Source organism: Mchenga conophoros, linkage group LG17, assembly GCF_057382185.1.
Source record: "Mchenga conophoros isolate Kocher_MC1m ecotype Shallow Benthic linkage group LG17, M_conophoros_male_GT1.1, whole genome shotgun sequence".
Lineage (NCBI taxonomy): Eukaryota > Metazoa > Chordata > Actinopteri > Cichliformes > Cichlidae > Mchenga > Mchenga conophoros.
This window is the reverse complement of record NC_140542.1, coordinates 39,739,929-39,767,869: the sequence shown is the minus strand read 5'-3', so window position 1 is coordinate 39,767,869 and position 27,941 is coordinate 39,739,929. Positions and strand designations below refer to the sequence as shown.

The 27,941-nt window shown below is 42.4% G+C and overlaps 1 protein-coding gene across 2 annotated transcripts; it reads right to left on the bottom strand.

The window, feature by feature from the left end:
* Positions 1-107: 107 nt before the first annotated feature.
* Positions 108-17,502, bottom strand: LOC146555961 (occludin). 2 transcript variants are annotated; one of them, XM_085252763.1, is made up of 9 exons: positions 17,231-17,502; positions 13,027-13,618; positions 10,791-10,982; positions 10,243-10,410; positions 6,341-6,504; positions 4,707-4,961; positions 2,473-2,644; positions 1,419-1,460; positions 108-1,288 (listed from the first exon to the last, which is right to left on the bottom strand). In XM_085252763.1, the coding sequence occupies exons 2-9, from the start codon at positions 13,603-13,605 to the stop codon at positions 1,190-1,192; spliced, it is 1,671 nt and encodes a 556-aa protein (XP_085108889.1). In that variant the 5' UTR covers positions 13,606-13,618; positions 17,231-17,502; the 3' UTR covers positions 108-1,189. The 2 variants fall into 2 exon arrangements, with proteins under 2 accessions (XP_085108889.1, XP_085108888.1); XM_085252762.1 differs by lacking the exon at positions 17,231-17,502 and having other exon boundaries at positions 13,027-13,742.
* Between the last annotated feature and the right edge of the window lie 10,439 nt (positions 17,503-27,941).

Here is a 27,941-nt window from a genome sequence, read left to right as displayed (position 1 = left end):
CAGAGGGCAGTATTAGCTCACATTAGTCTCACTGACTGCTGCATCAGCAGCGCTCCTGCTCCCCCTGCTGGCAACTCGCTGCACATGCACTCCAGAGCAAATAGAGAATTAGAAATGTTTATTATTCACTAAATTCAATACTTTTTAGACAACATCATTTATGGAGGTACACAGTTACAAAAATGGTCTTTTTATAATAGCGTCAAAGAAAATAAATTCTTACAAAAATAAATGGCTCGCAAATGGTTTTTAAAATGACAACAATGTTCTTCATAAAAATACAAATGCAAGACGAATCACAAGCGAGTCTACATGAATTTAAGGTGTACAGTAGATTTTCACAAACGCTGAGGATTAAAGCTCGTTTTCATTGGCAAAGAATCAAATGAGTTCAGCTTATCGACAGAAACAGCGAGGCGGGTTTTTCAGGAGTGTGATGAAAACATACAGACACTGTGGTTAATTTGACTAATTTGCATAGTTTAAACACACAACTATGAGCCTACAGTATGTACAAGCACGAATGAATCTCCAGGTTTTAGAGACCAACTGTAAATTTGTTCTGATATATACGAAGAGCACGACTCGTTAAAAGAACGCACAATACAACACTGCCACACACAGCCTGTTGGCCAGTTTTGGTGTCACAACATCTGTAAAAAAATATAAAAATCTCAGTGTCGACAAAAGCAAAAAAACGGTAAAAGAAAGCTGTTAAGTTCAGCCACATTTAAGGTCGTTACGAACGCCGACGTGAGAAACCCTCAGCTAATGTTCGTCGGCCACACAGAGGCTGCGTGTTTGCTCACCTACAACATCACCGACTCTTATCTGTGGAGGAAAAAACAAAGAAAAGTCGCCTATCGGAGAGCAAACGCAGAAAAGCGAGCAAAGCGTTACCTCGGGCGACTAATTATTAGGTGACCTTCAAACCGCCTCTCTCCAACCGCAGCCTTTGATCCTCAGGAGTAGCCGTACCCTGCAAGCACTGAGGCCAAACAGGCCGGAGGCTCCTCCCCTCATTCTCTCCCAAAATCAGCGATTATTTGTTTACAGTAGATCATTAAACTTGCAGCGTGTTCCCCGTGTGTGTGTGAGCGTGAGTGTGTCCTTTAACTTTGGTCTCAGCAGGTCACAGAGTCTTTGTGGCATGTTGGAGTGTATCGTGTGCTGTGGGGAGAGTGGGTGCTCAGTGGTTCTTGTCATAGTCCTTCACCATGCGTTTGATGTGGAACAGTTTGTGTCTCAGCCGGCGGCACTCTGTCTTCTTAGCCTGGTAGTCGGACGTCTGCAGACGCAGCACAGAAAAGCCCGTTAAAACAGAAACTCCACACAGGTTTGGGTCAAAGGTCTTTAATAATAATAAATAATGTTTGTTTTAGGTGAGTTAATAAAAAATGCCTGATATGTCTCCTCACCTGCTTCAGGTCCTTCAGCTGGTTATATTCCTCAGCTACAATCTGAGGAATAACACAGAGGTTATAAGGTTTGGTGTGATCGTCATACACAAAGGAAACATTAAAGCTCACATTTTGTGTCTTTTATGCACAGAGAGCTTAATAAGCAATGACTTTTTTAACACAGTGGCTCTGAGTCACTCTTCACCCTCGATAAAGGCCAAGTCGAGAGACTCTACAAAGTCAGACAGGTTGGAGTTGTGATCCGAGAAATGAACTGTACAAAAACTGACAGTTAATGGAAAACTCTGATATTAGCATAACTCCCTGTAACAATTCTCAGAAAGGTTAGTATATTTATAACAGCGGGGGACCGATCAGCTTCTAAAAGCCAACGAGCAATGATGGAAAAAGCTCCTGCGTGTGACTCTCGGAGCTTAATATAGACGCTTTTCCATTAGTATCTACTCGGATCGACTGGTTTTCCATTACAACTGAAAACCAGCTAATGTGCATGATCGTTGTTATAGCAACGCATCCGACTGCGTAATTAGTATGCGTCACGAACGTTGAGGCGACGATATAAACTCCGGGTTAGTCTGTGTGGCTCCTCGTCACGCTCGGGGAACGCAACTCGTGACTCTGCAAATAACGCCACTGACCAGCCAATCAGTGGCGTGCAGTCTGACGACATCACATTTTAGTACCTGCTCGGATCGCAGGTACGATGACCTGATGGAAAACCCTGAAAACTTTGGCGAGTCGATCCGAGTAGGTACCAAGGCGGACTTTATCATCGCAGTTTTTTAAGTGACAAACACAATAAATACGTCAAATATAGAACAAATGTAAATGTTTGTTTTGTCGTCTTTGCAGATCCAGGATCGTATTTAAGATAAGATAGAACTTTATTAATCCCTCGGGTGGGTTCCTCTGGGAAATTCGATGATTTATTATGTGAAAGGAGTTCCACTGAGAGGGAGCTTCTCTATGATCCTGCTTTAGTGTCCTTTCCGTGTCCAGGCTCGTGCAGCTCAGCCGTGTCGTGACTTTCTGAGGAGAGGTTTCATCTCACCTGGTATTTGGCTGAGGTGTCGTCCAGCGTGTCCAGCTGCCGGCTGAGCTTGTTCAACTGGTCGTTAATGTCGTCCATCTCAGCACACAGCCGCTTGTACTCCCGAAGGTCGGCGTCAAACTCTCTCTTATAATCGTGTCGCTGATCATCCGATGTTATCTCTGGGTACATGCTGGAGGAAAAGAATGAAGGGAGGCAGGTGGTGCAGAGGAATGAGTGATGGAGAGACACCAAAGGAAAGAAAGACAAACATCAGCATTGCAAATAAATCTCGACCAATCAAAATGCAGAGTTATCAACTCCATCAGTCAAGTAAACGTTTACTTCTACAGCACATTTAAAACAACCAGCTTATAAGCATATGCACCATAATAACAGTCACTAAATCAACTGCAAATATACGCTAAAAATCATTAAATAAAACTAAGTAAAACAATGCTTTTTCTATAATAAAATCCAGCTCAACTAGAACTGAATCTGGATCTAGGAATATCCAAGAGCAGCTGGCTCACAGACCTCAGTGTCGTGATAGTTTAATAAGGTGCCGCCAAACCATTAAGACAAGTGCTGACATTTTAAACTGGATCCTGAAACAGAGCCAGCATCAGGAGACCAATTAGGGCTGCCACGATTAGTCGACTATCAAAATCGTCCACGACTGATTTAATAGTCGACGCGTCGTTTGAAGCTTTGTAAGATCACAAAAGACGCAGGAATAAGTAGCAGGATTTAAGAGTGTAATAACAGACTGAAACAGAAGATGGCAGCACTGCATGTACAAGGATACCAGCTGCCGTTAAACCCCGAAGAAGAAGAAGCTGTGTCCCAGAATTCATAGCGCAGCCCAGCTCAGTTTATAACAATGGCGGCAGCTGGTTAGTTTTAATATTACTCTTATTATTCTTTCTGGGTCACAAAATAAACGTTTAACATATTTTCAGGCGAGAATGTAGCTGTGTAAACCTCAAATATCTGCTCAGTTTATCAAGACACCGCATATTTTCAAAAGCGCTCCGACGTTTTCGGAGACGTCTGTTACCCACTAGCTCGTTAGCTAGCCGGGGGCTAGGTCACTAGAGCCGTGAGAACACCGGACTCCCGGCAAATCGTTTTCAAACCCACCGCCGTCTTTCGCTACTCAGGTTAAACATGATATATAAGTCACTTAGATAACTTAAAATGTTATTGTTTGGCTTTTTTCAGTATTTTATTTGTTCCTGAGTAAATCGGTTTGGCTGAGATTAAAGTTATAGTTTTTACACAGCTGAATAAACGTCAAGCAGACAGCTGATTATCAGAAGTGTGAGATGCTCCAGAATTTACTCCGGTGTCCTGTTAGATTTTAGATAGCAAGGAGTTTATTAAACTTCACCGAAACAATCTGCAAATTTCATTAAAATTTAATAAACTATCATCTTGTCTTTATTTTTAGTTAGCACAGACCTTAAACACTTAAAGCTGTAAGCTAATGATAGTTATATAAGAGCAGATGCTGCTGGTGCAATAAGCTGTACATTTTATGTCCAGTGGATGATGATCTGATTAATCGAGTAATCGCAAAAAATAATCGGTGACTAGTCGACTATCAAAATAATCGTTTGTGGCAGCCCTAAGGCCATTAAAGGTGTAAAGCGCTCACGCCCTTTCTTTCATGCAAAAGGTGAGCTGCTGCTCAGCGTCCAGGCCAAGTGATCAAAGCCAGCATAAAAGAATGACTGATATTCCTTCAGCACAGAAACACTGAAAGTTCAGCTGTGGCGAGTTCAACTTTAAATGTCTCCCTCTGGGATACTGAAAGTGTGAATAAATGTAACCATGCACAGTGTAAATTTCCTGTCTCTATAATGGACCTTGTACCTTTGTCCCACTTCTCTAATTATGGCCGAGTACAGCTCATGTGAGGCGGCATGCTTTAGAGGATTAACTGCTCTCCTGGACAGAGCGAGGGAAACGCCGTGGCCTCTCGTCCTTTGAGTGTCTGTAACTTTACCATTTTAAACGTACATGTTTCAAATCAAGAGATGTTCTCCCTGCACTTTCCCTAAATGAAGGTACTGTGCATGGTCTTCTGAGCTTAGGAATTAAGTCGTGTCAGAGAATATAGGTCAGGTCCCGAGGGCACGACAGCATTCGGCTGCAATCCCCATCCTGAGTTTTTTGCCTAATGACATTTTCTTCTCTAATCCAGACTGTGAGTGAGCAGCTCACAGATAAAGTGGAAGATTATTTCTCACCTCTCCAATTCTTCTGCATCCAGTTCATTGCCCGTCTCTCCTCCCGTGGTGTACTCCGTGTCATACTGAGACTCGTCCAGTTCTGGGTTACGTCTGCGCCTCTTGCCCCTGTTTGCGGAGGGTTTGCGGCCTCCGCCCGTCTCTTCTGAGGGGCTCGAGCTGGTCCCCCCGCTGTGGAAGAAAATGTCCACATCATGGCTCTGTTGACTGAGGTGTGCTGTGACCAATGGTCGGCTGTTTGTCCGTTCAGAGTACCTGCAGAAAAAAGACATGAGAACGCGGCTTCTTCTTTCACGGGCTTACCCCCCCCGAGGGGGTAATGATTATAAGTTTAGAAGAGCTTAGAGCTCGGAGCTTTTTGTTTTTCACCAAGGAGATTTTTGCATTTGTGTTTTTCATCAGTTTGGGAAACAGTAATGGCAAACATCATCCCACACATGGAAAAGATCAGCAGCGTTTAAACCATAACGTGCTTGACGCTGCAGATAGGAGCACATGAAACAGACAAAACCAATCAATAACGTCAGCAGAGTTTTTCCATGTTGATCTCTGATTTAATGATCGATACTACTTTCTTACATTGTGCAGCTAGACTGGAATTACATGTAAAAGAGATTTGGGGAGGGAACTTTGCATTATGAGGCTAAGATTTAAAAAAGCAGACTGTTCATCGTGCAATATGACCCAGAGTTACTGCAAAAAAGACGATCGCGTGTGCTGCCACCCTGTTTCCTTTTCCCTCAGCTTCCTTTAGCTTTTTTAGTTTTCACAGTGCAGAAAGGTGTAGTCGAACATTTTAAAAATATTTAACCAAAGATTAAAAAGCTCTAACGACATTATAATCACAATACTAAAAGAGTGCTCCTAAATGCCCCGGGCAGACGCCATATGGAGGAAGGCAAAAGTAGACCTTTACTAACCCATTTATGATTATTGCTGCTCATATCTACAATCTGACTCTGTGCCGTATGGAGGCTCTCAGTGACCAGGAAGCAGCTACAGCTCTTTAATAATGAGAACGAGAGACACATTCAATTTTATGGGTTTGTGGGGATTTGTGGAGGAATCCAAATCCAATGGCACAGATATTACAAGCTCCTAAAAAACAACTGTGCACACTGCATCTCTGCTGCTTATCAAACACAGGTTCTGTTTGCCTTGTGAGGAAAATCTGCACTTTGAACCACATCGACTCAGCGTAAAGTGTGTGTATTTTGTGCTGTTAACAGCACAGTCATATATATATACACATACATATACATATATATATACACATATATATGTATGTGAAGAGGAAAATATAAACAGATTAATTCTGCATCATTGAGCCAAAGAATCTGTGGCAAAGATATTTTGTAACAATCTATTTCTTTTCTCTTCCTCTGATACAATAAATATGTTCAATGATAAGTCCTGAGCTCAGGGTAAAGTGCGTGTTCTTATTAGTGATCTCACACAGCTGACTGAAGTGACACAAATCAGGAAGCACGAAACAGTTCTGTGGTTCTGGGACTGTGTGAAAAGAATAACAATCTACAATAATAATAATACAGAGTATATACTATACACGGCAGACAAATATCTGCAAGCTCACGGTGTTGAGATAAGTATTCAAAGAAAAGTGAACCACCTACTCATTGTTGTCGTACGCATCGTCATTGTAGGAGCTGCTCTCCACCTTGGGTGGGGGGTAGGAGACGACGCTGTTAACTGAGGCGTTAAGCGGCCCGCCTCCCTTCTCTGACACCAGCAGGGTCGGGGCATCCTGAACACTCCGGCTTTCCTCCACATTGTTCACCTTCAGCAGGACGGAAAAAGCAGAGAGAGCAGGTTCAGCAGATGCAAACAAACAGCTGACGCACTCAAAGACCAGACCAGCACACGGCCTCGTTTCTCCTCTGACACATCGGATGCACCAAAACCATCTACTGGGAATTTGTTTTGTGCCATTCGTAATATTTACTAGTTCTACTTAGCAAAAGCTTTGAAGCAGTGAAATATACTAAAGTAGAAAGTGATAAAGGAAAGCGTTGGCTTCAATGATGGCTTTTAAAGACACAGAGAACGAGATGAAGGAAAAAGTTTAGTAATTAGTACTTTAAGTCTGAGTGAGCAGTCAGGCATAAAATTGCACTTTGCAATCCAACTCCACACTGAGCAGCTCGGCTCGCAGTGCACGAAAAGCTCAGGAGAGCAAAAACAAAGGAGAGCTACAGGAGGTGAATTATAAATCAAAACTAAGCCTAACCAAAAATAAACCAATTCTTTCAGACTGCAATAAAATACTGTTTGTTTTACTGACGCCTGTTTCTGATCCTTAAAACCTAAAGCAGTGAATGACATACACAGCAATGCTTCACTTCTTTCTACTCTCTCACGTCTTCACGGACACCTGGAACGGATCTGCCCTTCCTGTCTGTCGTTAAACAAAAGGAGTCGAAACGTTTCCCTGTATTTCCAAGTCCTTCCTGTGAGGTCAGGTGACAGCATGACGGCTTTCCTCACAGTGAAGGCCTCAGGGTCGGTCAGTGTTTAAGCCACTAAGTGTATCAATGATTAGACCTGCGAACAAAGGCCTTGAAACGCGCTCTACTATCTCTACTACCTCGCACCGAGGGTTTACTAACCAACCACCGTACACAGCTCTACTCCTGTGATAACATCGACCAGGTTTTCCGCTCTCTAGGTGGTACATCGCTAAATTCCTGAGAGCTAAACATCAGCCTTGCCCCTAAAAAACAATAATCACACTGGGTGGAGCGCTTGGGTGGGGGCGAGCAGGGCTTCGTGCAGCTGCAGGAGAATCCTGTTGGAAGAATCTCAACAATGTCCTCTCAGTGAGAAGCACAGCGGCTGTGAGCGCAAGCACAGTAAGAATGTCTGAGAGTGCTGGGCCTGCTGAAGCAAAGCCAGGAGGCAAAGATTGACAGGAAGATTAAAAAAATGTCTCGCAGGCAATGTTGGATGTTGATGAGGAGGCGCTGACCCATGGAGCAGCAGTATAAATGAGGCATAAGTGCATGTCAACAAAGGAAGGAATTAGGGGGCATAGACAAAGAAACAGAGTCTTGATGGAGACTCTTAAGGCTTAAAAGCAGAAAATCAGGAGATGTGTCTGTGTCAGCCGGGAAAGGTCGGCTTGCATAACTTTATAAACCTTTTATTTGAGGTAATTAAGTAGAGATGATGGTCTTTACAGAAACTTGTTAGAGCAGTGACTAATCAGAGATTTAACTACTCAGACACGAGGTGAAAATGTGGAAGAGTAACCGATTCTTTGCTCTCCAACTCACCAATATTTTCTCATTATAATGTTGAGTTCACGCTGCTTAATGTCCTGATAGAACATTTTCTAACTGTGAAGCAGCTCAGGATGCTGCAGACAGCCCTGCAGGAACCGACTCTGATGACCTCATGCAGCACACACAATGCAGCGCACCACCTCGGGCCAGCTGAATGCAGCTTGTGTGTGAGGTCATCAGAGCGAGCCAGGCCTCCCTGAGCTCAACAACAGAGACGGGTCCAATCTCAGACCGACCACAGCCTTAGACTGTCACTCGCCTGGTGCTTAAAGGAGCCAAACGAGGCCGATGACTCATTCTGTGGCAGCGACGCAGGTAGTGTGTCAACAAAGTAATAAAAAAAGCCTGCAGTGTGAATGTGACTGGCTGTGATCATCATAATGATAGTAATATAAGGAACGTAAGGACAGGAGAAAGCCACTGGCACACGCTGGCCGATGTGCTTCATGTAGAGCGCAGTCTTCATGCAGGAAGTTTGACGCACAGACTACAGATCATATATGTTGTAAACGTATAATTATCTGCTCCCACTGATCATTAAATCCTCTAAGATTCATCTTTCTGACTGTACAAACTCTTCTGTGACTAAAAATATACTTTGGTGTTTTGACTTCTCGGAGAAATTTGTTCCAGTGAAGAGACTTCATTACTGCTCCTGCAACGAGCTTGATGACTTCACTGTGCTCCATTATTAGGCAGCAGTGCTAGTCACTGTGGGCTCTTCTCATTCACTCCACCCTGCCTGTACACCTCTGCGCGCTATGTTACACTGTCGGGAAGGACGAGCTCTCTCAACAACAAACGGCTCTATATCATTCACCAGTACAACACGTCTGTTTGGTGGAACTTCAGGTATCTTTGCAAGAGCTACACTGTGACTCCCAGCGTCCTTCGACACACCGGTGTAATCAAATGATATTAGGCGAGAATGTAGCAGTCTTAGTTTTGGTTGTGCGGCCTGCGTCGGCTGTCTTAGGGCGAGAGGGAGGATGCAGCGGAGAACATGCAAACGCCACACAGAAAGGCCTGATGGTGGAATTGAACCCAGGACCTTCTCGCTATGAGGCAACAGTGTGAACCACTGTGCCCTGTTTAATCATAATTAATCTGGGTTTCTTTCTTTTGTAGCTGGCACGTATCTGCTATGTGCCATGTTTGTATATTTATCTGCGTTTCTGACATTCGAGTGGATGATGTTTGAACAAACACTAGATGGGAACAGGAAATAAAGACCATTAGTGTGATGAGGTGCTGTGCCGGAAACCTGCAGTACATTACGTGACTGAAAACATTTCTTAGATAAAAGTGCACGTTTCTCTGCATCCTTAATTCATCAGACTATCCTGTTACGGCTGGTTACGAACTATAATTAAATCTCTTACACAGCACTCCCACATTTCAGTTCCTGGTCCTACATGACTGAAAGGCTGTTGACTTTTAGAAAAACACAGAGGCAAACCACCTGCCTGCTTACCATCTCCTCGGGTGGTTAATGATTATTCAGACTGAAACCAGGTTGTAGGCCATTTGCAAACAATCACCGATTGCTATCATCCTGACCCTGAACAAAGTGACTCGGTCAGAGGAAACGTTAGCGTTAGCGTTACTGTTTCCCTGCTGAACCTTTCACAACATCACACATGAAACTCCTCTCGGACTGTGAACTCATAAAGCCAGGCAATAAAAGCATATGAGAGAAGTAAACTGGCGATCAACACCAATCAACTGTCTCTCGACGCAAGTTATATGTTACAAACAGCAGGGGTAATCAACAGACTAAAATAGGGTATGTGCAAGTCTCTGCTTGGCTATTTACAGGTCACCACAATCGCCTACCTGTCATTATCACTGATGACTATCTACACAAGAAGATTACCTCACTGGCAGCTGCCTGCTCACCTACTTCGCTGCCATTTAGCAACAAATCACATTATTTGTGACAGAGAGGTAAAGCAAGTCGGCTTAATCGTTTATGCAAAAGACACAAAACAAACCCCGCTGTGGTTGAGCATTTCATCATCTTATCAAATCTGTCGTGATTACTGTGCTCCACCTGAGGCTGGATTTAAACTCTGCGTGATCCTGCTCACTTGACTCCAAGCTCTGCATGCATAGACTCTAGGCTAGTTTGGGGCAAAGGAAATGCAGGAATGCAGGAAGGAAATGTGATTTAGTTTTTTAAATCCTCCATTTAAACCTTATTAAACTGTGTCCGCCATCCTGTTGTCTCTTACCCAGTCCTCTACATCTCTGCCCTCTGAGGCCTTCCCACCAACAAGAGGCTCTTCCCAGTAAATATTCGGTTTGCCGTAGCGCCAGATCTTCCCTCTTGTCCTCTGAGCGAAGAAAGCAGCAACACTCAAGGCGATGACAACCAGGAATCCACATGCCATTGCAATTCCCTGGTAACGACAAGAATATGAGTCTGAGTACATCACGAAAGAGATAAGCGCCGAGATAAAGTTGGTTTATCCCGGTACAAAAAGTACAAATGTGTGGCAACATTACGAGTCACAGTGCTGCACAGAACTAATGTGAGAAGGAAATCTCACTTACACCACAGTTTGAACAGGTTTTAACAAGCAGATAACAGAAAACAACTGAAGTCGTTACCATTTTCACTTTTAATAAACGGCTGATAAACACAGAAATAATCAAAAAACAAATCAATCAAGAAAACCTCTCGCAGACTTTTTACCATTTCAGAATAAACAGGTTCATCGGGCAGCGTCATCATTAAATAATCCTGGAAACAAATCCTTCATTTAATATAGCTACAGACCTCCTGTGGGTCCACAAAGCAGTAATGGTACAGGTACTGGTTGTACATGGGGAAGCCTCCCACTCCTCCCATCTGCGAGTAACTGGTCTGGTAAAGATTCTGGCACATCATGAGCATTGGATTGTACATCATACTGGAGGAGCTCTGGGCCATGGGGTTTACCCCCACGATGTAGACGATGTTTATGATGCCCTGAAAGACACAGAAACAGTGCACCGACATATTTAGTGTAAGAGTAAAGACACATGTGACATCTGAGGGCTGATTAGTGAAAGAGGCGTTTCAGAGGCAGCAGCATCAGATTACATGATGGCAAACAGTCAGCAGCAATCTTATCACATGTGTGGAGAACACATTGTGAGTCCAAAGGCCACAGTACAAGGAGGAGACAGACACCTTCCACGTTGGACTAACAAATGTTCACTGGCTCTCTGGCTTTCATAAGTATGTATTTAATAGTCAAATCAAGTGGAATCATTTTTAAAAAACAAACATTTATGTTAACAGTAAATGAATGAATCATCACAGTGAAAGCTTCCAGGTCAGCACAGAAAGTCAGACTCTCTCTTTTCACACTGGCTCCAGAGTCGTGCTCTGTACACTGAGCTCAATAAACGTAATGGTGTGCTGGATTAACATCTGTATGCAGCGGTCCAACAGAGCGAAGAGTAGAAGTATTCGGCTTCAAATTATGTTTCTGGTATTTCGGGTTTTAGAAAACATCCAAATTTAAATACTATTCATAACAAAGAAAGGCATTCCCAGTTTTGACTGTCGGCGTAGGTGTGAGATGGGAAGCTTGCAGGAAAATACTGATGATGATATGATTATGTTAAAAATACACTTTATTATCCTAATGGAGTTCCAGTTTACTATCCACCTGAATTAACCTGAAAGAGCAGAGCTCTCACAGACATGCTTGCTGTCCATGTACGTATCTGTGCATGTGACTTATTATATCATTACATCACTGAGCTCGGTACCACAACGACTATCAGCTGTTTGCAGTGGACAACGACACCGTCTACAGGCCCAATATTACAAACTTAAACTCAGAAGCTAAACAATCTGTTTGTGTTTCCCTCTATTCATATTTTTGTGGGGACCAAAATCCCCACGAGTCTGAAGACATTTTTGAGGCTCAAAATGTGGTTTTCGAGTCAGGGTTACAGTTAGGTTAGGCTCAGGCTCAGGGTCAGGCTCAGGGTCAGGCTCAGGCTCAGGGGCTAGGGAAAGCATTGTGTTAATGACATGTCCCCACAAAGATATGAAAACATGGTGTGTGTGTGTGTGTGTGTGTGTGTGTGTGTGTGTGTGTGTGTGTGTGTGTGTGTGTGTGTGTGTGTGTGAGAGATTCAGTGATGACTGTAAATTAATTTCCCTTTAAGCTTTACTGTCTGTGCAACAACAGTTTAAGTATATGTCTTGAGCTAAAATTATTTTAGCTGCATGATGATAAAGTTGAGCTCTTTCGGCAGGGGAGTTGGGGATTTTTGTCAAACAGCTGATGAGAACGACTACAAAAGGTTTTGTCCTAAATGGGAGGTTTATGAGGGAGCTCGGGTCACGTTGGGGTGGCTGTAGCTCAGGAGGCAGAGCGGGTCATCGAATAACTGGAAGGTTGGTGGTTTGATCCCTGGCTGCTGCAGTCTGCATGCCAAATATCCTTGATACTGACCTCAAGTTGCTCTCTGCATCCATCGGAGTGTAAATGTGTGTGAACGCTACACAGAAAGCACCTGTGTGAATGAGGCATGCTGTGTAAAGCACTTTGAGTGCTCAGGTACATTATTCACCGTGTTATGCTAGCTTTTGTAAATAATTGACTTATTTAAAGTACAGGGCTCCTGTGTTTCAGTCTCCTCAGTGATGCAGAAGCACAGAGTCAGAGTTCGCTCCATCAGATGAAGGTTCTCTTCTATTATCTCCAGAAAATTAGTAAAAATATATTTACAGCTTTAAAACTGTCCAGCAAAGGTGTTTTTATTTAGTTTTGTACCTTGTCTAGTTTGAATTTGTCGAGACTTCTTTGCTTTACTGATTATTTGCCACTCCCATATTTTACAGTGTTATGATAGCACAACCTGGCAAACACTGAGGAGACAAATAAAGTGTTGAGAAACATAATTTTCACATGAATATTATGCTTTCAGAAGATCATTCACCAAAGTACTTGCACTCCTCTCTGTGTGTGTTAATAAAAAAAGAGCACATGGGAAATTAAAAGCAGTTTTACCTGCAGGGCAGCCATCAAAACGCTGGATATCAAGACAGCCAGGAAGTACTTTCTGCTGCGGACTGCGTTGGTTTTAGAGAAGCTGGCAATGAAGAAGGCCAGTGCTCCTACGAAGTTAATGGCTGCCATGGCAATCATAGCAGCTTTGGCCGAGTAAGGAGAAATGTAGGAGCCGGAGCCGTAGTAGTTTCCGTATCCGCCGTAACCACCGTAGCCCGAGCCGTAGCTGCCTCCAATGTAGCCGCTGCCGTAGCCCATCCCAGAACCGTAGTAACCCATTCCCGAGCCGTACCCGTACTGGATATCCCACATGAGCGTGGAAGCCACACAGGCGAATATCGCCAAACACAGCACTATGACTGTGACCATCATGGCTTTGACGATCCCAGGAGGTGACAGCCATTTGTAGAAGTGCTGCGGCTTGTCCTCCATGTAGTAGGATCCTGGTGGAGGTGGGTACACGTTGTAGTCGCTCTGAGGGCCATGGAAGCTCGCCGCAGGCCCAAAGCCATTGTTGGGTGGAGGGGTGAAAGGGGGACTGTAGACCGGCGGACTCTCGTAATGCTGTTTGTCAAACATCGCTCAAAGACGTCTGAAAGTGTAAAGAGAAACACACAAAAAGTCCGTCAGCAACCGAGAGATCAACATGTACGGCGCACAGGCGGGAGGAGCCGTCCTGAGCTGCGTTTCAGCTGAACTGATATGAGCAACGCTACATGAGCAGATACGGGAAAACTAGGTGTGACTAGCAAACGAGGACAGTGTAAATGTTTTACCATTTACAAGGGAGTGCGTTTTATGATGGCACAACTAAGCTTTGTTTATCCAGTTTTCTCCTGTTTGGCTGAGAAAATCACGTCTTGGACAGATCACATAGAAAAAGACACACAGAGAAAAAAATGAGAGGAATAGCCGCAGTTATGAGGTCTGTGAAGCAGCCGAGTCAGAATCAGTACGGAGACGTCAGTACCAGGACAGGGAGAGCATCCAAACAACAATACTTTCCTTTCTGCCTCTTTACAGGCTGTGGAAGTGTCTCTAGCCTCACGATGTCCACAATTTGAATATTTCACATCTCAGTATCCAGCTAAACATTTTTCTGCTACACAGAGATTTGCAAGGCCGCAGTTTACGACATAACAATCCCCATTCTTCTAACGCCGAGCTGTACAGGGAGTGGGAGGCCAACACGTTTCACTGAAAGGCACGTAAACAGCTTTCCTGCAGAAGACCTCGAGGCCTCCGTTACCTTTATGTTACTGAAAACTGTGCTCTCTCTGTGTGTGGTGTAAATACGAGTATAACAAAGCGTTACACCTGCAACTCATTAGTTAGCATTGTCATTCAACAAATAAAGTGTAACCGGATCTCAAGTTTCATTTAAAACAGCATGTAGACACACGTACAGAGCCGGTGGAAGAGCATGTTTGACATTTTTCTTACTCCGTTTCTGTGCTGAGATGTTTCGGGGGGGTTATTGGTAATTAAAAAAAAAGAAAAGAAGGAAAAGCCTAAGATGCCGAGTCATTCAGAAGTTTAGACACACAGAGAGAGACACAGTCCCTGGCACTGCCCACAGTGTCATAACTCTTGCTCTCTTTTATGGGACTCGGGTGAACACAATGGAAGAAGAGGTCTCGCCTCAGAGCCTCCATCTCAGACACCTTCCCATTATACCCTCCCTCGGTCCTCCGTGTCCTTCAACCCCCATACAATTGCCCTGTCTCTTAACTCTCTCCCCCGCTTCTCTCCTGCCCTCCATAACTTCTTGTCTTTGTTTCAGGAGCAGGAGGGCAAGAAGTCAAGGCTGCCCGTCACGGGAGCAGTGTTGCTATGAAACCAAAGTTAGAGAGAGAGAGAGAAAGAAATTGGGGCAGTGTCCGGGGACGATCAAACAAGGGCTCCTCTGTGCTGCTCCTGCACGGACGGAGGCAGAAAACAGAAAAACAGAAAGAGGGGGGTACAGGTGGATGAGCATGTCCTTTATTCTCAGCTGGGTGCTCGTTTAGTTCCTGCTACTGCGTTTGTTTATATCAGTAATTTAGCTTTTTACAGCAGCCCACTGTCCCCAACTCAATAAATGTTGAGCAATGAAACAAACCAACAGAGGCCCAGAAGATGCAATCAAACAATGAGTTTGAATGAACACAGGAGAAGAAGTCTGCAGCATCACATCAGCACACGTCTCCTCCTAAGAATGCACTTGAAAATGCTTTTATAACATCGGGGTTAACGCCCCTTCTCACGTCGATTACAGATCAAATACATTGATTACAGTAAATGGTACATGTTAGATGGCTAAAACAGACACCGAAGTTCCTCTTCCTATAACACCTTCCATACATGGCAATAAATTTAAAGCCTAGATGGTCTAGAGGGCTTGTCCTTTCTTGACTGGTCTTCTGTCATCTGTTACCAAGCAAACTGAAATGCAGTTAGAAGCTAAATGAATTTGGGGCCTTTGGCCTGACAGGATTATGTGTTTGTAAGCGTGTACGCTGTTTATCCTTCTGTGCTCCAAGTCACCTACACAATAGATTGTGAAGACACAGCGCTTCACAAAGCTTAAAACCTTCTTTAATAGACTGAGCATCAACTCTGAATGAGCACAAACATGCAATGTGTATAAAATAATTATATGTAATAAAAAGGTTAATATGGTGACAATAGCTTTAATAAACATCTTTAATGCAATATCAGTGCTGTAGGATATTATTAATGCAATGGTAATAATGCAGGTTATATTGTAGCAGTAAAATAATTTCTGTATGTCCACACCACTCAGCTCTGACTGCGTGACTTCTACCTCACATTTAATTGCTTCTCCCTAAAATTTCCACTTGATTGCACAAGCAAAAGCTGAGCACCTCAGGTCATCTCAGGAAGAAATCAGCCAACAAGCCACTACACACTTAAAATACTCTGTTTTAAATAAATAATAAAACTACTACTACTATTACTACTTCAGATTGAGAGCTTGTACATGAACAAGAAAGATGTTTGTAGCTGCAGCACAATGATTGTTATAGCCCACAAAAACATGGGGATTACTTATTGGGGACCTTTTCTCCCAGTACTGGCCTGGATACAGTGTAACTACTGTAGCAGGAGTAGTACAACACCGACAGCAGTATCAGTACGTGTTTGTCTAACACTGGGTTGCCTGGCTCGTTTTGAGGCTGGGCAGAGAGCGCAGTGCTTGGACCGAAGTCACAGGTCACGTCAGACGCCCACCAGCCACAGTCTGAGCACCACTACAACACAGAGTCTCTATCATCCGTCGCTCATGAAGGAATTCCAGTTATACAGTCACATGCCGTACATCTGTCAAAAACTATTAGACCCCTGCCCGATGTAGGCTGCGACCCACTGGCACACTCACACGGGAGTCAGCCAAGACTTCCTGCTCAAAAACACCCACTGACAAAGCTGCACCATAAAATCTGTGGGGAATAATCACAGCTTTCTTTTAATGCTCTAACACGAAAAAAGCTTGAGGGACGCGTTTCACCTGGTGGTTTTAAAACCCTCCCCGTGCCAGACCGAGACACAAAGACAGGCACACGGACCTCCAACAATGACTTTACAGAATAACCAGCTGATTGAGGAAAAAGTAGGCAAACTGAAGCAGGAGGTAAGCAACAGACCCCCGGTGTCTACAACGCTTACACGGTCTTAATAAAGGTTGCATTAAGAGTCGGATCAGCCATTAGAGTAGCTCTGCTTTAAATATGAAGGATGATAAGATCAAGGCGCTGTAAGGTGTGCAGTATTTTGCATGGCCAAAGCACAACTTCACACACACATGTATTTATATTCATAAGCGCTAACCTGGGTACATACATCACTGAGGTAACACAGCGGTCTAACTGATTACATGCTTCAAGTACTTTGGATTTAACCGTGATTTATTTTACTTCAAACTAAATACTCGTCGTGATATCAATACAGGCGGGGTTTTGCGCTCTTTCGAACAAGAGGGATTCTGGTAGTTTTAAACAGATTTATGTACCGAGCGTAAGCTAGCTAGCAGGACTCGGGGGTCGTTAGCCCACCTGTCGAAGTAACGAATGTAAACCCGACACTCGCTGTAACAGCGGCAAGTATGAACAACTTTATGAGACATTAAAGAAAGTTACCTCACTTCTTAGAGGCAAAAAAGTCACAGTCTGCATTACCTCTATCCACCTCACGGTTATCTTACCTGAGGTCGCCGAAGGGGGGGGGGGGGATAGAAACTTGACCAGTGGCCGCCCTTATTTCCTGTCAAAACTCTCCTTCCTTTAAAAGTGTGAAGCTGTTTGGGAAACTAAAGCGCCCGTAGAAAAATGCGTTTCTCCGTTTAAAGTAAACCTCTATCTGAAAGCAGCGCTGGAGTGGTTTCTCCGTCTGTAGCAGCCGTCTGTCCCCGGCACAGAGGCGCAGTGAGCGGTCTCTGAACAAGTGCTTTGTCCCGCTGGTCCGCCGCGATGATGAGGCCCGCCGCGCTACACCTCCGCCTTTCAACCGCAAGAGGTCGCGCTTTCTGCCTTAGCACGGCGACACACCAGACGCACGCATTATTAGAAAGCAATGTTTTCGCAGCAGACACATAGTAATAACATTTAGCAACAAAAGGGCTCAAAAAAACGGAAGCAGGCATAGTCTTCCGCTAGACGATATAGTTCTTAAAGCTCATCAACAAACCGGCTTCAGCGTAGATGCTTAAGAGGGACCGTAAAAAGTTTACACTAGTTAGAAAATAACACCGAGAGGGGAAAAAATACAAATTAAAACTTTTGCTAGGATTTGTTTTCAATAAAAGCTGTATTTTTGGCACGTGCTCTTTAATTATGTATTTATTCATTCATTTGGCTGGAGGAGTTTTTACAGGTTTATACAGTAAGTCAGATATAAAATTAGAATAAAAGTTTGCAGTTGGGGGCCAACACATGTGTTCAGTGTACTGTCACATAAACACTCATATTAAATAACACTGATACTTCACAGCAGTTCTAATACCGTTTGATAAAATTAATAAATGGAGAAAAAAACGTGTTTTTAATAAGTCGAGCTGATAGAGTAAAATAGTGATAGTAGTATAGAGATGATAGTGCCATATAAACAAATACTGCTCATTTATTCCCTGTATTTTTACTTTAATGCTGCTCTGTTACACTGTTATCCTCAACGAACCTTAATAAACAAGGATTAAAGAAGGAGTTCTTGTAAATAAACCTTTGGTATTTCACTCCGGGAAAAACACTGTGATAGACATGATTCATGTTAGTGTAATGCTTTGTGATTCATGGCATAATTCAAAATGTCCTGTTTCTTCTGGGGGGAGGGGGGGGCAAACACTTGCTTTTAAAAGAATAAGATCACATCACGCTTTGTCTCGTGCAGTTTTTACTTCACTTCATCTCACAACCAATCGATTTTTGGTTATTCGTTTCCTAGAGCGTACAAGATCAAAGCGGTGCAAACTGTAATAGTCGGGAAGGTGTCACCTTTCGTGTTTACGTGCACAAAAAGAGTGAAGTTCAAGAGGTTCACCTCCTTGGATCGGTGCCACAAACACTGCTAGTGCCAGGTCAGCTAAGAGTACAATGGAGACGTGGAGAGGAATGTTTTACTTCATTCCTTTTAAATCAGGAATAAAAACTCTTCATTGCAGTCTTTTTTAAACATTTCCCCTTCTAGTGCCGCACAGCACAAGTCACGTCCAAATCCTCCACGACATGTAGCTGCAATCGGCTGCTTCATTTGTAAATAGAGCTGTAACTTTAATCCTCAGTCACGCAGCTACATTTTAATATAATTATAGAATTCAGCAGCCTAAACTCCTCCAGTAAGGCATTGCATTACATATTCATAAGCTTGATGGTAGCCTGGCTTACCTGGCTTTATCTGTACAGATTTTACTTTTAAATCTCAATCAGTAAATTATGTCTAAATATACTCATATATCAGCGAGATTCATCAAATCTGAGAGAAAATCTGAGAGAAAATCTGAGAGAAATCAGCATAAATCCAACATATATGTAAACCTGCCATCATATCAGAGGTTATTTAGTCCCTGTACAGTAATTGTGTTTTTCTGTGTGTGAGGTAGCACGTCTGACTGTTTTGTAGAGTTTGAACCCAACACATCCCAGTCTGTTTAAGCAAAGCAGTCCTGCAGGGAGCCAGACCTGCACACACCTGTTACTGTAGGGAATGTTCACATGTTGAGAACAAGAAAAAGACCTCATTCCCCAAAATACAAACATATCAAGAGTTTGCTTCTGACAAGTACTCGCATCCTCAAAGCAGTCCAAGGGACCCCTGTCCCAGTCTGAGCTTCAGCCACAGACACTAAATAATTACTCTGTAAAAGCAGAGAGAGAGTGTGTGAGTGTGTGTGTGTGTGTGTGTGTGTGTCCTGAAATCAGACGTATTTTTCTGGTTGATATTTTCTTTCTCGACAGCGTCCATTAAAGACTTTAAAACACAGATAACCACTGGGTGTCAGTCACAGAGGGACTCATCTGCAAGATGGGACACTCTGAACCAGTATGACCCCAACACCATTAGACACCTTGTCTGTTAGACCCACTGATCCATAAACAAAAGCTCCACTTTGCTGCCAGTATTACTACAGTCCCTTTAGAAACAGCAAGACACTGAAGTTTTTCCAGTTCAGCTGAACTGTAATTCCCTGTTTACTAGCTTGGATAAATCATCTCTCTCTCGCCTTCAGGCGATACAAAATACTAACTCGTCCTACCAAGCGTGTTCACATTACTCAGGTCTTATATTCTTTACATTGGCTCCCAATAGAGTTTAGAATTTGCTTTAAAAATCTTGTTTTAACATACAGAGCACTAAACGGCCCCAGATTATTTATCCAAGCTTCTTATAAAATACATTGCTGCTCGTCGTCTCCGCTCAGACTCAGAGTCTGTTGGTTCCCGTACAGACTGAAGACAAAAGGGGGCGGAGCCTTTCTGTCTGTTGCACCAAAGCTGTGGAACAGTTTACGCCACAATTACGTTTGCTTGACTCTGTGGATTCTTTTAAAAAGCAGTTAAAAACCTTTCTGTTCAAACAAGCCTTTTGTTGATCTACATATTTTATATTGTTTACATTATTTACATTTGATCTTTTACATTGTGTATAATGTCTATTGATTGTATTTATTTTAATATTTGTGTACAGCGCTTTGTGACTGTTTGTCTGTGAAAAGCGCTTAATAAATACATTTTACTTACTTTTTACTTACTTACTAAAAAACAGCTCAGAAACTCTCACTCAGTCTCGACTAAGACCGAAGAGGTCACCAAACGTTTCTCCCACTGAAAACGCTACGTCCAGGTGAACAGAATCAACCTTTGGGAAAACCACAAAGCAATCCTTTTACCTAAACACCTTACTGTCCATAAACACCAAAGTGGCACAAACCAAACAAAAAAGTCAATTTCATTTCAAGCCAATTTTTCTTTCAAATCAATCATTTGACACAAGGCCACAGCTCCAGCTGATATAACTGCCTTCATATACTGACTGTGGATGGATTTGTGATCCCATGTGGGAATATAGTATATAAACCTATTATATATAGGGCAGGATAAAACAAAATGCAGCTATTGGAAAACCCACAACCTCCAAGAACAGCTCGGTATAATAACCCACATCCATCCACTTGTTCATTTTCTTCACAGCTTATCCAGTTCAGGGTTATGGAGGTTCAGTTTAAGTTTATTAGGATCCCCATTAGCTCATGCTATAGCAGGAGCTACTGTTCCAGGGCTCTGACGAACTTTTTAACAAAAAAGCTTTTTTCATACATAAAACATATGAAAGACAAAACAGGCTCGGAAACAACAAAACAACACAATTAAAACCAACAGCTCAACATGAAACAGACATTAATTGTTACAAATAAGCATCTATAGGATTCAGAGTATCTCATTTCCTTTTTTAAATGATTAACTCCATCCCAGGGACCGACATGCTCATCACATAAAATGTCGAAAACCTAACAGCAAATAACCAATTCTAAGGATTATTCCTGTGTAAATATATACTGTTGCAATTTTTTTTACAAGTTGTTGTGTTCATTCTTAATACCAAAAACTGTGGAAGTGAATTCCATGCACCATCATTGCTCTATACTGTGCTCTCCTCTGCACTGGGTTAGTTCAAAGGCAGGTAACAAAAAAAGCTGCCCGTCTGTCGACTGACGCGTGGAGTATATTGATGTCACAAAAAAAACAACAGTTTGCTGTAAAGAATTTTTGGCGCTTTTGCTAGGATGATTTTTCTAATAAAACTAACTGTGGAATCATTTCCCTTTTACACTCAGAGAAATGAACACAAGGCTGGTTTGGCCAACACTTGTACTAAAAGGAAAGTGTAGAACTAAACGAGAAATTTGCAACTTATACGAATTTATTCCAGTTATTTGACCAAGTTGTCGAACAGTAATCTAAATGTGACTGTAGGAGCCATATGAGTGGTTCCCGTCTGAAGTGGGTTGGTTTAAATGGACTCACTATATTGGTGTATGGGTGTTGGGCGTGTCTCATGGGTGTGGTAGATAATAAATGTGGTTGCACTCACTTGTACACAGCACCTGATGTGATGAGCAGAAGGTAGGGTGAGCACGAGGCAAAACTTTCTGTTGACCGCAACATGTCGCAACATACCGCAACTTGAGCACAATTTGAATGATTTGATATATTTGACTGTAACTTGATGGTGTTTGTATATTTATGCACTAATTGCTGCCATAGACCAGTTTGGAGTTTTGACATAGTAGCTGGTGCATTTATTTGTAAGTTGCAGTTATTTGCTTGTGCAGTCTGTGCGTTTGTTTGACGGTTGATCCCATGTGCTGATTTATAGTTTGGACAGTTGCATGTGGAAATAAAGAAGCAAATGATACAGAAGTGTTTGTGCGTTAATTGTTGCGCGTCATCAGGTGTCCTCATGTTTAGCCTGCCGCGGCCATTGGTTGGAGTAGCCGCAACAGTGACAAAACGAATGTGTTTTCATCACTCTATTAGAAATACATCGTTCCCTCGAAGCTGGACAGGAAACTGCAGGATCTAGGACTGAGCAGCTCCCTCTGCAGCTGGATCCTTAGCTTCCTGTCTGACAGACGCCAGGTGGTCAGACTGGGCAGCATCACCTCATCCCCCATCACACTGAACACTGGTGCTCCACAGGGGTGTGTACTGAGCCCTCTCCTGTACTCACTCTACACCTACGACTGCACGGCCACTAACAGCTCCAACATCATTGTGAAGTTTGCGGACGACACTACAGTGGTGGGTCTTATCACCAACGGTGATGAGACAGCTTACAGGGAGGAGGTCAGCGCCCTGACCCACTGGTGTCAAGACAACCATCCCACCCTCAACGTCGCAAAGACAAAGGAGTTGATAGTGGACTTCCGGAGGTGCAGAGAAGTACACACCCCCATCACCATCAACGGCGCTGCTCTGGAGAGAGTGAGCAGCTTCCGGTTCCTTGGCGTACACCTGGCTGAGGATCTTACGTGGTCAGTACACACAAACAAAACAGTGAAGAAGGCGCAGCAGCGCCTCTTCTTTCTCAGGAGACTGAAAAGATTCGGCATGAGCCCCCGCATCCTCAGGACCTTCTATCACTGTGCCATTGAGAGCATCCTCACTGGATGCATCACCACCTGGCATGGCAACAGCACCGCCTACAACTGTAAAGCTCTCCAGCGAGTAGTGCGGTGCTCTGAACGGATAATTGGAGGTGAGCTTCCCTCCCTCCAAGACATCTACAGGAAGCGGTGCCTGAGGAAAGCGGGGAGGATCATCAAGGACTCCAGTCACCCCAGCCATAAACTGTTCAGACTGCTTCCATCAGGAAGGAGGTTCTGCAGCATCCGGTCCCGTACCAGCAGACTGAGAGACAGCTTCTTCCATCAGGCCATCAGACTGCTGAACACGTCATAGACACCTCAGCTTCACTACTGGAACTTCAACATTATGCACTCCACACTGTATATAAATGCCACTGTTTTGCACATATTCAACTCTGTATATTTTATATATTTTATTATTATTATTATTTTTATTTTTTATTTTTTACTATTTAATTTGTAAAAATGTGTATACACACACACACACACACACACACACACACACTATTATATATTGTACATATATTTATTAGTTTCAGGTTGGCCATTCTTGTATTTTGCTCGTTTGTGTTGTTGTGTTTGCACATCTCTGTTGCTTGTGGGGCTCGCACACAAGAATTTCACTCGCATGTGCTGTGCCAGTGTGCCTGCACATGTGATGTGACAATAAAAAGTGATTTGATTTGATTTGACATTTTATACAGCTGCCATATTCCTGCCCATTTTCAATGATATTTGATTTATATTACTGACAGTATGTTAAACTGGAACAAAGTTACACTGAGTAACTTTGTCTCCAATGACAGAACCTCCCACTGTCAAACACAGCACAGGTGAATCTTTGTAAAGGTGGCTGGAGCCCCACCCCAGCTGTCCCAGAGAGGTGGTGTACACACTGGGCGGCTCTGCTATTATAATAAATATTATTATACAGCTCAGAGTGAAAATGGAAAACGCTGGCACTGATGCCGGCGAGCTGGCTGACTGGTTTCAGAGCCAAAGAGAACACAAAGCCACATCAGCAAAGTTATGATGGCAACAAAACTTTAGATTAAGAACGGAAAAGGAAAAGTTATTACTCAGCTGCCACAAAACACTGAACAAACCCACATAACTCATTGTGTGGCCATAGTTTTGGTAATATGAGTGAGCTTGTGAGGTAAACTGAGATACAGCTGTGAGAAAAGTTCACTATTGGTCAGGCGCACCTGGTTATCCCAGAATAAGGAGTCCCTGCAGTAGATGGTGGGGACCTGAGCTCAATATCATGGAGTCTTACACGACAGACAGAAGAAATGAGCCTGAATGTGAAAGCGTTAATTTCTGTGTGCATTCAAGTTGAACCTTGAACCTTTCTCTGGTGGCGTAGATGCTCCGAGATAGCATCCAGCGCAAACTGTGGTGCATTGGTGTTTTTATACAAGTGTGTTAAACTTAGAAGTTAAATTTACTGAACTACTATTTTATTTGAAGGTGGTGAGAATTCAGAGGCTGACCCGACTCATCCACAGCATCAAACACAGGGCAGCAAGCTGAGCGAGCCTTGGACAGGCTGCCAGCTCATCACAAACCTAACAATTAGAGATTTCAGATTTCACATACACACCTAGTGTCAATTTATTATCACCAATTGATGCCACACAGAAAGACAGTCAAGACATTTGAACCCAGCACCTTTGGCAGTGTCAGTGTACACCTGTGTTGTGGCATCACAAGAGATTTTCCTATTAGAAACTTTCTGAATGAACCAAAAGCACAGAATCAAGCTCCACCTGGTAAAAGGGTGGCTCAGTGAACCAAGAGTGAACTACAGCTTCCTGTGACGGTGCAGTCAAGATCAGGTGATCGTCCCTGTGCGGCTGAGCCAGCCTGTTTTGTGCCCATGTGGAAGATCGAAGAGAACAATACCCCGGCACCTATTATGAGAACCAGTTTCTGTGAAAGAGACAGCTCAGATGAAATTTCTGATTTTGCCAGAGGTGTTGAAACCTCTCGGGTATTTCCTTTCTTGCCTTGAACAAAGAGAGGTCTGTGATGGAGGGGATCCACATTGTGCACAGCCTGGAAGTCCAGGCCCCAGCATCCACTGAGATATGCAGCTCCATTTGCTCTGTTCTGGGTGCGTTTGATATTTGGCAACCTGCAGCGAACACTTTTCCATATGTTTTGTGTTTTTGCACAGGCCTGATATTTCTTTAAAGCTAAGGAGGAGACTCAGGAAGCACAGAAGGAAAAGGGGAGGCATGGAAGGAATCTGACTAGAGCTGACCTCATCATGTTTTCAGATTCAAGTGGAAAAAAATACCAAAAATACCAAGACCACAGTCAGAGATAACTCAACAACATCAGTTTAGTTCAGTAGTTTGGCAAATACATTTATTTGAGCACTTTAAATATAAAACTGCTTATGAAAAATCGTGTTTCTAATGATTTATTAGTCCCATATATAACATTACCTGAGTCACCACCTTTTACTAAACTGGCTCACAGGACGTTTTGAAAGGGACTGATTTTAAACTTCACACCGATGAATGTTTTTTTGGGGGGAAATTCTTAAGATGTATTTATGTAAACCGACATTTATATCCGTATTTAACAGGAGAGAAAGCCGCTATAGCAGGAAGGAAACCTAAAGTTGTTTTTATCATCGGAGTCATAAATGCTTCGAAGTGATATAACCGATAATAAAGTGACTTTTAAGCACAGCTTAAAAAGTATGGGGCGCCGTTTGTAAAGTGAAACATGCTGAAATTAACGGCAACATTTTTCCACATTTAGCTCAAAACAAGTCATTTTTTACAACATTTAGTAAAATATTTGTAACTTTTCATATTTAAAACAGAATTTTAAATGTTAAATATAAATATTATATTTAAATCTAAATGTTAAATCTAAATGCTAAATGTTAAATCTAAATATTTAGATTTAAATCTAAATGTTAAATGTTAAATCTAAATGTTAAATGTTAAATCTAAATGTTAAATCTAAATATTTAGATTTAAATCTAAATGTTAAATCTAAATATTATATTTAAATCTAAATCTAAATGTTAAATCTAAATGTTTAGATTTAAATCTAAATGTTAAATGTTAAATCTAAATATTATATTTAAATCTAAATCTAAATGTTAAATCTAAATATTTAGATTTAAATCTAAATGTTAAATCTAAATATTATATTTAAATCTAAATCTAAATGTTAAATCTAAATGTTTAGGCTAACATGCAAATTTATTGCACGGATCAGCGGAAATACCAAAATAAAAGTTTCCGAAAACCTCCGGTGCAAAAGTGTGCCGGTAGTGGTCAGACACGTTCTCACTCCCAAAGCGTAATAATTTTCGCTAGGTGACAAATTGTCAACATTTTATGCTTTCGGGTACCCAACACGTTCCTAAATTACGGCATCGGAAAAAGGAGAGCACATGAGAACCGTTTGGACTCAATCTACACGTTCGTTCATTTTCTAAAGATCGCTTTGGAAAACACTATTTTACGTCATTTAACTGCTAGTAAAGGTTAGGAATAAGGTTATAGTTAGATAAGGTTAGGTTTAGGGCTGGAACACATGGCTGGAACGTCTATTATGGCGGGACCGTCATTCCACTGGAATTCAGCCATAACCCGACCATGAGAAAGCACGTCCGGCGATTTAGCTGAAAACATCGGAAGATCCGTTTTGTCGGCCATCCAAAGGTTCAGCAGTAGTGCACTCTTAGCAGCTGCAGTCTTCACTTCACAATCGCTGCAGCACATGTCCAGCAAAATCGCTGCAGCACGCTCGTAGGCAAGAAGTGAAGCAGCACATGGCGGGGAGAAGTGAGGAGAACAGACACAATGTTGCACCGGAGGTTTTCGGGAAGCTTTTATTTTGGTATTTCCGTTGATCAGTACAATAAATTTGCATATTAGCCTAAACATTTAGATTTAACATTTAACATTTAGCATTTAGATTTAACTATAACATTTAGATTTAACATTTAGATTTAACATTTAGATTTAGATTTAACATTTAGATTTAACATTTAGATTTAGATTTAACATTTAGATTTAACATTTAGATTTAGATTTAACATTTAGATTTAACATTTAGATTTAACATTTGATGAAAAGTTACAAATATTTTACTAAATGTTGTAAAAAACAATTACTCGGAAAAAAAACATGTTTTTGTAAGGTTTTGAGCTAAATGTGGAAAAATGTTGCCGTTAATTTCAGCATGTTTCACTTTACAAACGGCGCCCCATAAAAAAGCTCAAACAAAAGGTGACCTGTAGTTTGGTAACAGCAGGTGTCTCTCTTTCCATTTACTTAAAAATTATGTTTTTGGTTTTACATTTATGCTTTTAAATCAGTTTGATCTTACATGCTGTGAGCAACCGATCATTTGAGCTGAAGTTCCTCCGAAAACATGATGATGATGATGATGAAGGAAGGAAATAGAGGACATGGGCCCACCGAGGAGTCTGTTCTTGAAACACAAACGCGCAAAGTCCTTTAAATGTTTTTTTAAATATCAAACCAACTGAAAAATGTACCTTAAGAAACTTTTTAAAAGAAGTTCTATATATATAGGATATTTAATTATTACCATGAGGATATTATGATGCTTCCATTACCAATATGTTCGGACATGTCCTAATGTAAGTTATTACCTCTGTACTGTACTGAATATACCCATCATTACTAATTATAATCACTGGCATAATGTTTGTGGCAGAATATAGAGATCACTCCCAAAATGACCGAGAGCCGCCGGTCATGCGTCCAGCGGATGCCATGTTTTCCTCTTACCGTGCCCGACGCCCGCTGTCCTGGTGTGGCCCGTATCCAATCAGAGGTACGCACACTCCGTTGAGCTTCTTGGCCAATCAGCTGTCACACACACCTGCCTAACTGCGCTGTGATCGCAGGTTAACCAGTAACCCACACGGTCCCGCCGGGTAACAAACCCGCCTGCAGACTAACAAAGATCAGCAGGCACACAAACTGCTCCACGGTGACTCCTGTGATAAAACTTTGCTTTATTCACAATTAGAGATCTGTCGTTGTCATATTTACAAATACATAATGCAAGTAGGTACACTAAGAGACGGAGAGCAGAATTTACATCGGTCGACCCCGCCCTCTCCAGAAAAACAAAACAAAACCTGAATTATAAAATTAATAAACGCAGTGATTTTGCAAAGCCAGGTCCCCACCCAACTTTTCAAAGAGTGACTTCAGGGCCTAAAGGGGGGAGTCTTGGATCAGCGCACCTGATCACCCCGAGTCAC

Bases quoted from the DNA above. Each gene is read 5' to 3' on its own strand.
- LOC146555961 (XM_085252763.1), bottom strand. From the start codon at position 13,605: ATGTTTGACAAACAGCATTACGAGAGTCCGCCGGTCTACAGTCCCCCT. The intron at 10,983-13,026 runs GTAAAACTGCTT...TGTGTCTTTCAG, and splicing joins TTTTGATGGCTGCCCTGCAG to GGCATCATAAACATCGTCTA. The intron at 1,289-1,418 runs GTGAGGAGACAT...CTGCGTCTGCAG, and splicing joins AGCTGAAGGACCTGAAGCAG to ACGTCCGACTACCAGGCTAA.